This window comes from Nicotiana tomentosiformis, chromosome 11 (genome assembly GCF_000390325.3).
Source record: "Nicotiana tomentosiformis chromosome 11, ASM39032v3, whole genome shotgun sequence".
NCBI lineage: Eukaryota > Viridiplantae > Streptophyta > Magnoliopsida > Solanales > Solanaceae > Nicotiana > Nicotiana tomentosiformis.
Window position 1 is genome coordinate 124334511 of NC_090822.1, and position 9442 is coordinate 124343952.

General features: G+C 36.1%; 1 protein-coding gene across 4 annotated transcripts; it reads right to left on the reverse strand.

The window, feature by feature from the left end:
• Positions 1-506: 506 nt before the first annotated feature.
• Positions 507-9182, reverse strand: LOC104117105 (putative E3 ubiquitin-protein ligase LIN-1). Of its 4 annotated transcripts, none has more exons than XM_009628093.4 (10): positions 8594-9168; positions 7427-7469; positions 5638-7330; positions 4662-4940; positions 4536-4563; positions 3816-4452; positions 3467-3611; positions 2410-2670; positions 1797-2112; positions 507-723 (listed from the first exon to the last, which is right to left on the reverse strand). In XM_009628093.4, the coding sequence occupies exons 3-10, from the start codon at positions 7300-7302 to the stop codon at positions 611-613; spliced, it is 3444 nt and encodes a 1147-aa protein (XP_009626388.1). In that variant the 5' UTR covers positions 7303-7330; positions 7427-7469; positions 8594-9168; the 3' UTR covers positions 507-610. The 4 variants fall into 4 exon arrangements, with proteins under 4 accessions (XP_009626388.1, XP_009626396.1, XP_070044662.1 ...); XM_009628101.4 differs by having other exon boundaries at positions 2410-2666; positions 3463-3611; positions 8594-9105; XM_070188561.1 differs by lacking the exon at positions 8594-9168 and adding an exon at positions 8067-8565 and having other exon boundaries at positions 2410-2666; positions 3463-3611.
• Positions 9183-9442: the final 260 nt, after the last annotated feature.

A 9442-nucleotide genomic window follows, 5' to 3' on the forward strand; every position in this document is an offset into this window, starting at 1 on the left:
TGCTAAGAAGTGTTTTTCAAATTAATTAGCCAAATAGAAACTGCTTCTCACCAAAAATACTTTTGAGAAAAATACTTTTGAGGAAAAGCACTTCTCAAAATAAGCTGATTTTTCCATCTTGGCCAAACAGGCTATAAAAATACTAGCAAACAAGAAATAGAAAGAGTTGAAAAGCAAGTCGACAAAAAGTCATTAATTTTGTTTATTCACATGATTTACAATTAACCACCCAAACTTTCTCCTTTTTTTTAAAGAAGAAATGGATAACGGACAACCTGGTGCACTAAGTTCAGGCTATGCATGGGATCCCGGAAGGACCAGACCACATTGGATCTTATGTACACAGTTTTACCTTACATTTTTTGAGAACAACAACAATAACAAACCTAGTGAATTCTCACCAGCAGGGTCTGGGAGGGTAAGATGTACGTAGCCTTATCCTTACCTGGGAAGGCAGAGAAGTTGTTTCCAATAGACCCCCGACTAGCATTTCTTTAGAAGAAACAGATAAATAAAGGAAAAAGATTTTACAACCAAAATGTTATTATACAAATCAAAGCATCATTTTTTCACAGCAAATTGAGTATTCTTTTGTCCTTAGTTTTCACCTCTAGCTGCAGAAAATTATAGCATAAAGTTCTTTTGCTGTCCATGTAATTTCGACAAGGGTTTCTAGAGGAGCAGCAATATCCTCTGCTATCATCATCAGTAAGACCCTACATTCTAGGGGCAAAACCTTAGAATTAAATAGCCAAATAAAAATAGATAGAAATCAAATAATCAACAAATGTGAGGTTGAAACCATTTTTAGGAATCACATATTCTCTTATCTACTAACAAGTAAAATCTGAGAGCATTATCCCCACACTTGCAGTGCTTATCCTTTTTTTTTTGTTCATGTATACCAACCCCCTTGAGGAAAGTGATGACATAGATGTTCTCTTCTAAGTTCCGACGGGTAAATTGCACATTCAGTCACTGAACCTTATCCACTATAACAGTAAAGTCACAAAATTATTTTTTGTCATATTACAGTAACTAAACTTTACCACTATAAAAGCAATGTCACAAAACTTTGTTTTGTTTGAAATGGAAGTCTCAATACTATTTCAGAAGGTTAGGGGTAAGGTCTGCGTACACACTCTCTTCCGACCCCACCTGCGGGATTTCACTGGGTATGTTGTTGTTGTTGTTACTTATAGCAATAAAATGCCAGAAAAATTACTTGCTATAATAGTAAAATCACCTTGATAGGTAAGTTTTGTCTTTAGAATGGATAAAATTTAGTAACTTTACCGCTATAATGAGTAAAGTTCAGTTACTTTAATGTGATAAAAGATAGTTCTATGACATTAGAGTTAAAGTTTAGTGACATTAGAGTACTTTAGTGGATAAAGTTTAGTGACATTAGAGTTAAACAACAACAACAAACCCAGTGTAATCCCATAAAGTGGGGTCTGGGGAGAGTAGAGTGTACGCAGATCTTACCCCTGCCTTACGAAAGTAGAGAGGCTGTTTCCAATAGACCCCCGGCTCAAGAGAAAAAAAACTAAAAAAGAAGCAGAAACAACAAGTAGTAACCATAGGAAGCAAAGGTGATAGTGACATTAGAGTTAGAGAGCAAAAACTGTCACTTGGAATACTTGGTAAAAACCTCCTGTATATGGTTTCTCAGTAGTCTACAAACTCCAATTTCAGTCTCTTTAACTACTAAACTATCTAGAAACTGAAAAATGTATAACCAAAACAACATTTTGCTGCTATTTAAAGGTCTTAACAGAAGCTAAAGGACTAACCTGAAACTTTGCTGAAATTGAGGAGAGACACTGAAGCTAAAACCTTATGTTCAACCAAATCACCATGTTGTAAGCATTCTATCAGCTGAGTGATAATAGCCAAAAAGGCAGATAGTTCAAACTCCGATACGGTCAGTGAAGCTAGTGCTGAGCTTAACCATGCAACTGTGGTTAGACAAATCCTGACCAATTCTGAGTTTCCAGAACCTAACCACTTTGAAAGAGACTCTACAAATGACTTCTTTCCACTACCAATGAGTAATGCGGATGCATTTACCAACCACTTTTCCCTGGCCTCTTCTTCTTCATCCTCCATCTGACAATTTTGTTCAGTACACTTTACAATCACGGGAAAACAATATTTTTTGCTTCACCATATAAAGTTCACAATGCTCAGAGAATGAGGAGAATGTAAATGAATCACTTTACGGGGCAATTATAAATACCATAAAAGGATGGTACAAAGATAGGGTATAGAAATTTTTGGCTGGTCCTAAGTTCAATTAGTCCGAAGTGGTATTGTTGTAACTACTGGTGTAAGTCCATTTAATTTTGTATTTCGATGAAAATATTTCTTAGATGAATTCAGTCAGAGAAAAAGAAGAAAACTTACCGTCATAACAGTTGCATCAACCAGTGCATTATTCTCTTCCTCATCAGGATATTCCACGTCAAAACCTTCAAGAAATCCAGCTTGCTTTAAGATCCAATCTTCTGTCATAATCTTCCCCGAGAAAGAAAAATGCCCTCCCAAAATAAGGAGTGCTTTGCAACATATTTCTCTGCTCCTTTCATCCGATAAGCTGCTTTCTAAGGCCATAGTTATAGCATCAACAGCACCATCTCTGTATATGTTGGCCATTTCTGTGTCTGCCTATAAGAATCAAATACAAAATTAGTTTCTAGACTCGAAATAACATTGACCTTAAAAATTATGCATGTCTTTTAAACAAGTGACAATAACTACAACGACAATTCCTCAATCACAGACTAGATGGGATTGGCTATTGTGAATATTGATTCATATACAAAGATTCTGCTTTATTCGAACACATTTCTTTTCATTCCAGTGCTGGTTATAATTTATTTTTTAAGGAAAAATTAGAAGTCTTCTAAAACTAGAACTTCTCCAAATCTCAGACTTCTCCCCGTCCGAGCCTAATCAATCTTTAATAACAAGAAGTCATGATCTCAACTACTTGCCTATATACATCATTAAATTCCATTGTGTTATGGTTTTGGCTAAGTCCAAATTTATTTTGAGATATTGTAGGTCTTTCGAAACATAACCTAGCAACCCGATTAGTATTAACATGCAGTTTAGGGGGGAATATCCAATAAAGAAAAACATTCCAAATTGCTGGATGTCTAGAAGAGCAGAGCCTAATCTGCTGACTGAGCTTGACATGCAATCTACGAGCTCAAGCGGAAAAAAAACTGCGGTTCAGCAAAGAAACAAGAATCGGAAATGACATATGTATATAAGAGAATTGAGAAACAAGAGAAGGTGTTTCACTAAGTGCCTTTGATATTCACTTAATAAATTATCCAAGATCAAAACTCCTGCAGTAACAAGCTCAGAGAAACTGAATTGGACATAAGCAGTATCGTAGAAGAGTATGACAACATTCATGAACTTTGTTTAGAGAGATCTTTAAATTTGAACCTACTAGAAGATCAAAGTGCAAGAGCAGCACAGCAACCATGGATCTCTGTTCACATGGACAATCCTGGAGATATGTCAGCAAATCTTGCATTGCTTTGACTATGTTATCTTTGTGAATGCATTTTATGAAGAACTTTGCATCTTTTCTCCTGAAATATGGGAGCGCGGCACAGAGTTAACTAAAGCAATGCATTATCAATTTATCATTACCCACTAAGACTGCATCTTAATCCAGCAAATATAGAGTATTTCAGACATCTTAAATGCAAAACAAGTTTCATTTAAATATATGTTTTGGAACAATCTAATCTCTTCAGAGATTCTTGTAGGAAAATGTTTGAAAAACCAAGTACCTGTTAAGGCAAATGAGTTCAGTCAGGAGTGAAAAGGCATTTCTTCTCAATTCCAACTCTTCATTCTGAAGAAGATTGAGCAGACACATCTTGTCAACATTTCTGGCAACTACATTTCTACATTTATTGTCAACTTCAATGCAAGAGCAAAGAATTCCGGAAACACATATCTTCTCCCTTGCCTTTCCATAATTAAATCTCTGGATCAGAAACTGTAAGCTTCCGAGGGATATAAGCTGCTCTAGAGTTTCTCTTCTTTCATCCTGATGTAAAACAATAAGAAGTTGTTGCAATACGGAAACAACTATTTCATTCTTTAACCAACGGTGTTTCCCTGAATTGCCTGCTTCTTTAGAGAAATAGGTCAGAAGACGCCTCCAATGTTCGGACTTCCAATTGGTGATAACATGCTTCAAAAAGAAGTTAGCACGGGGTACACTTTGGCATTCTAACAATCTTTGCGTTACTGGACATGCTCTATTTCCTTTAGAAAACCAGCTTGTAATAGATGCTCTCTCAAAGGTTTGGCCAGTCTCAAGGGTAGCTGGATCTTCAAAAAGAAGTCCAGTCAAAGGGCAGATAAATTCCTGTGGTATGTTTGCGGAGGATCTTCCAACATAATCTTCATAATCGACTCCTAAATATTTTCAAAGCATCATCATAAGCAATTAATCAATTACGAATGTAAAGGGAACACTCTCAAAGATGATTTTCACCTACCTTGAGCAGGAAGCAGTACCTCAGTTGGCTGCATTTTCAAAGTAAAATGGTGAGATTATAATGAAAAAGTAAAAAGTATAGCTCCTCTTTTAATAATTGAGGAGAGCAAAGAGTTCAGAATGTTACCGTGCAATCAAGAGCCAAAGCAACTTCCGAGAATAGAAGAAGAGGAGGAGCAGCATGGATGATAGAATCCTCAGTCTCCTTTTGCTCAAAAGCTGTTTTCGCTATCCTGTTGAATATGAACTCGGTCAGATTTGCAGGTGCAAATGATTCTGGCATGTTCGACTTCAACGGAGTTGTTTCCTTTAGATCAGAGTTTCCAAATATTTCCATGAAAATTTTTTCTTCTGGAGAATTCATTCCGAAAACCCCCTCTGCATCCCGAGCTCTTGATGCACCATACTACACAAAAGAACGCCACAGAGTGTAACTTGTATTATGTAATATAAAATCTGAAAGGGGAAATAATATTGTTCGGCAAGCATAGATCCTAACTCACTATATCTAGAAATGCACAGAAAATTACTAAGCTGATCTGACAGCTTTCACATTTACTTTCCTAATCATAGACACTATTTAACAAGAACAAAATTGAACTGCATATCTTAATTTGGTAAGACCAACGACAAAAGAAAAGGCATGCATGCTTACATTTATATATCTTATCATCCATTTCAAGTTTATAGAACTGTCATTGAGAATTGGAAAGAGATAAAATCATGAGCTACATCCACACCTAAATGAAGCATTTAAAAATAGCATCAAAGACTGAAGGAACAACTATTTACAAGTGACTGAAACTGCTTCAAAAGTATAGCTTTACAAAGAAGATTTAGAAGAAACCAAGTTTATGTTGGATTACAGGAGCAAAGAAGTCTACATCATTATTTCAAAAACAAACATCCCAAAAATTACAACCATAACCTAAAAATTGTATCGTGTCAAATGGACCATAGAGTAATTTATTCGCTTCAAATCTCACCGGCCAAATGTGGGAAGGAACTTAGCCAGGATTTAACCAACAAAATGTACACATATTTTCACATTTTTGTCTAATCACGATCTATGTTTCTTTTGAAGTTATGTATTCAACACTTACTGAATCAACTATAGCACCGGGCTTAACATCATGATCTATGCACTTAATCACTTCAGCAGAGTATTTCAATGCTACCAGGTTTTCGGCAGCAAAACTAGAAGACCTCCTCACACTAACTTCGTAGCTTTCTTCCCGGTGCTCCTCTGATTCATTTTCTAGTTTATGTGAATGACGGAACACTTCATCATACAACCTTTTGCTGACCACTGGCTGAGGTGAGAAACCACCAACAGTACTACTTAAGTGGGAAGAGTTACTAAAGGAACCTTCATACTGAACAGATACAGAAGGAATTTCAATAGAAGGAAGTAACGGAATCTCAGCCCCTTCAGTTAGCCATTCCTTGTAGTAAAGTGCAAACTGATAAGTACCGTTGTCCAGATTTTCATTGTACATTTTTTCAAGAAACTTCAGCTTCCTTGACTTATTATGTAGACCACCAAGAAAATTAGCTTCTGAATCAAACCAGGCCTTCAAATTTGAAAAATGACGAAGAAATATGTGATCCCACAAATCAGGCAACAAATTAGTCCTTGCCTGAAAAGGTGAATCACAGAACACTTGCAGTAGGTGCTTTGCAGCTATACGATCCTTCTTCTGTATCTTATATGTGACACCGAGATACAGATGAGCACAAGCTGCCAATTTAGAATTGGGAATACCAGAAGTAAATCCATCTCGTAAATCGTTCGAATTCAAGCCTGTAATTACACTAAGCTGAAGTGAGGCTTTCTTAAGTTCTTTTTCGTTCGCACAATCCTCTGCAGCTCTTTCTACTGTTTCAATAGCTTGTTCAAGAGTGGCTAGGACCTTGCTTTCAGTATTGAGGCCTTCTTCTAGTCCAACAAAGTTTAGGGAAGCGAAACTATTGTGACGAAGTGATGTCCTAAAATCCTCATCTACGAGAAAACGTTTTATGTATCCACTCAAGATAGAGATTACAGCCTGAACAGCAACTTCATCAAGAGCAGGAATAACTGCAGCGTGCTCAATGCCAGCTTTTTTTAGGCTTCTAATTGCATCATAACTTTTGTTGGTTAGCGAACTTCTAGTTGATCTGCTGTAGGAGGTCTCAGGCTGTTCAATACGTTTCTGATAATCATCTCTAAAGCTTCGATGTCCTGAAAGAAGTTTACCAGAATTATTGAGACATTTTGTTGTTGCTTTTGTATCTTTTCCGAAGGATTGTCGCTTTCCTTCTTCTTCCTCACTTCTGCTAGAAGGCCTGCCTTCACCACTCCCATTTCTGTAAGTTTGATTTGAGCATATATGATTGTATCTCGAACCATTTCGCTCTCCAACCTCAACTATCTCATTGCTTTGAGAAGCATCAGCAGCTAGCAATTCATCAAAAGAACTAATGCTTATTCTCTTAACATCCGATGATAGATCACGCGAGCCCATTCTGTGCTTAGTTTCCTTCTTTTGCCTCCTGTCTGCAAAATTGACTCTTGGGGTCTTATCTTTCAAGTCATGCCACGGGATAGCAGATTTTGTCCTCTCGGTTTTTCTTGTGCTTGATGAAGACACAGGTTTATGAGGTTCTTGAAGTGGGTAAATAGGTCCACGTCTTGCCTTTGTTCCGGATGAAGCTCTAGGCACTGTTTTTGACATCTTCCTATCGAATCCTTCCTTAGCGAGGAGGTCCTCGAGTGACATGGCCATCTTCACTCAGATTAGAATATCAAACCACCTAAATGAGAGCAAACAAAAGAGATAGTTCAATTCCAATTAATGTGATGATTCTACCACAGGAAATCCTTAATATAAAAACTCAAGTTTCAAATACCTTATTGTGTTGCTTTAAATATAGTCATTTCCTCAACAGATGTCTGCAATCACACAAATAAAACAAATATAGAAAACATCAAAACTCTGAATTGCACAGGTCACGTACTTCACACCAAAAGAACATCTCTAGATACTTAAACCGCATTTCATCAGAAGGGGAAAAGAACGAAACTAGTATTGAACGCCTTAGTATCTGCTCCAGCAAAAGAGATCAAAACAAGGCAAAACTAAATAAATTAAATAAATAAACCTGTTAACATTAGAACTTTACAATTATCAACTTTATTCTTCTTCTAATCAAAACTCAGTTCTAAAGTTACTCTAACTAAACATGAACAAGTCATACACAAGAATTCGGAAAAGTATTAAAATGTCAATTCCATATCTCTTCTAACCAACAACAACAACAACCCAGTGGAATCCCACAAGTGGGGTCTGGGGAGGTTAGTGTGTACGCAGACCTTACCCCTACCTATGAAGGTAGATAGGTTGTTTCCGAATATAACTTCTAACCAAAACCCAATATTCCAAAGTCAATACTCCAACTTTGCAACATACCCTCCAAGAACAAAAAGGGCATAATCAAGAAACATATATATGAGCAAACCTTAAAAGTACAAGTGTGAAAAAGGAAGTACCTTTCAGCTTGTATTATCTTCCATCAAAAGACCCCATAAACCAAACAAGAAAAACACATAAAACCCACCAAGACCCAGTGATTTCCTTTTAATTTTCTTGGTTGGAAATTTGGATTAGGAAAACTATAAAAATGTCAATTCCATCTTTCTAACCAAAACCAAACATTCCAAAGTGTATCTTAACTATGCAACATACCCTACAACAACAACAACTACTACTACGTCTCGATTGTATGAATCCTCCCTGACAATGTTTCTCCATTTAAGCTATGTTATAAACTATGAAACTTACCCTAAAACAACAACTACGTCTCGACTACATGAATTCTCACTGACCATGTTTCTCCATGTAAGCTCATGTTATAAACTATGCAACTTACCCTACAACAACTACTACGTCTCGACTATATGAATCCTTACTGACCATGTTTCCCCGTTTAAGCTCATGTTATAAACTATGCAAAATACCCTCCAAGCAAAAAATAGGAAACAATCAAGAAACACAAATTATGAGCAAAAGGAAGTACCTTTCAGCTTGTATTATGTTCCATTACGAGACCCCATAAACCAAACAATAAAAACACATAAAACCCACCAAAACCAGTGAATTTCCTTTGATATTTCTTGATTGGAAATTTGGATTGAGTAAAACAAACAAAAGGGGTATAAAATCTTCCCAGAAAAACTGAGATGCTTATGAAAGGGAAACTCAAAGGCCATTGAGTGGATAAACAAATGAATGAAAACAGAGGAAACAACAAAAACAGAGGAAATTGCTCAAAGGTTACACTAGGCAGCAATGGAGAGAAAGGAGAGGAAAAAGACAAAGAAAAACTGACAAAATTAGAAAATGCGCCAAGTACACTGGGAATTTCTAGTAACAACAGTCACTTTCAGTGTACAAGGTACAACTATGTTGGCTCTTAGTACAAGACCCATGATGCATATGTTTATCTGGCTGAAGCTTTCAACTGCCGTCCCCTCCGTCGCTTAAAACAAATAATAGTAATTTCTTTTACTAAGAAATAAAAATAAATACATTTGCAGACCCAAATTACATAGGCGAATATTTTTTGGGATTAATGGACCGAATAAATTATAATTAGACTCCTTATTTTTTGGCAAATTTGGTCCAATCTATTAAATGCTATTGAAACTAACCTAATATTTAAATTATTATCAAATTAGTCTTTTTTAAAATCGCATAAGTATTACGAGATAAAATAAGAGTATAAACACCTAAAATTAATAAATAAAATCATTAAGCACAATATAAATCTAATTAGAATACGTATCAATAATTTTGATAATAACAATAGAAACTCAAAACTTTATGAATTTAAGTGAGAATGAAGATTGAAGGTTCAGCAAGTGGG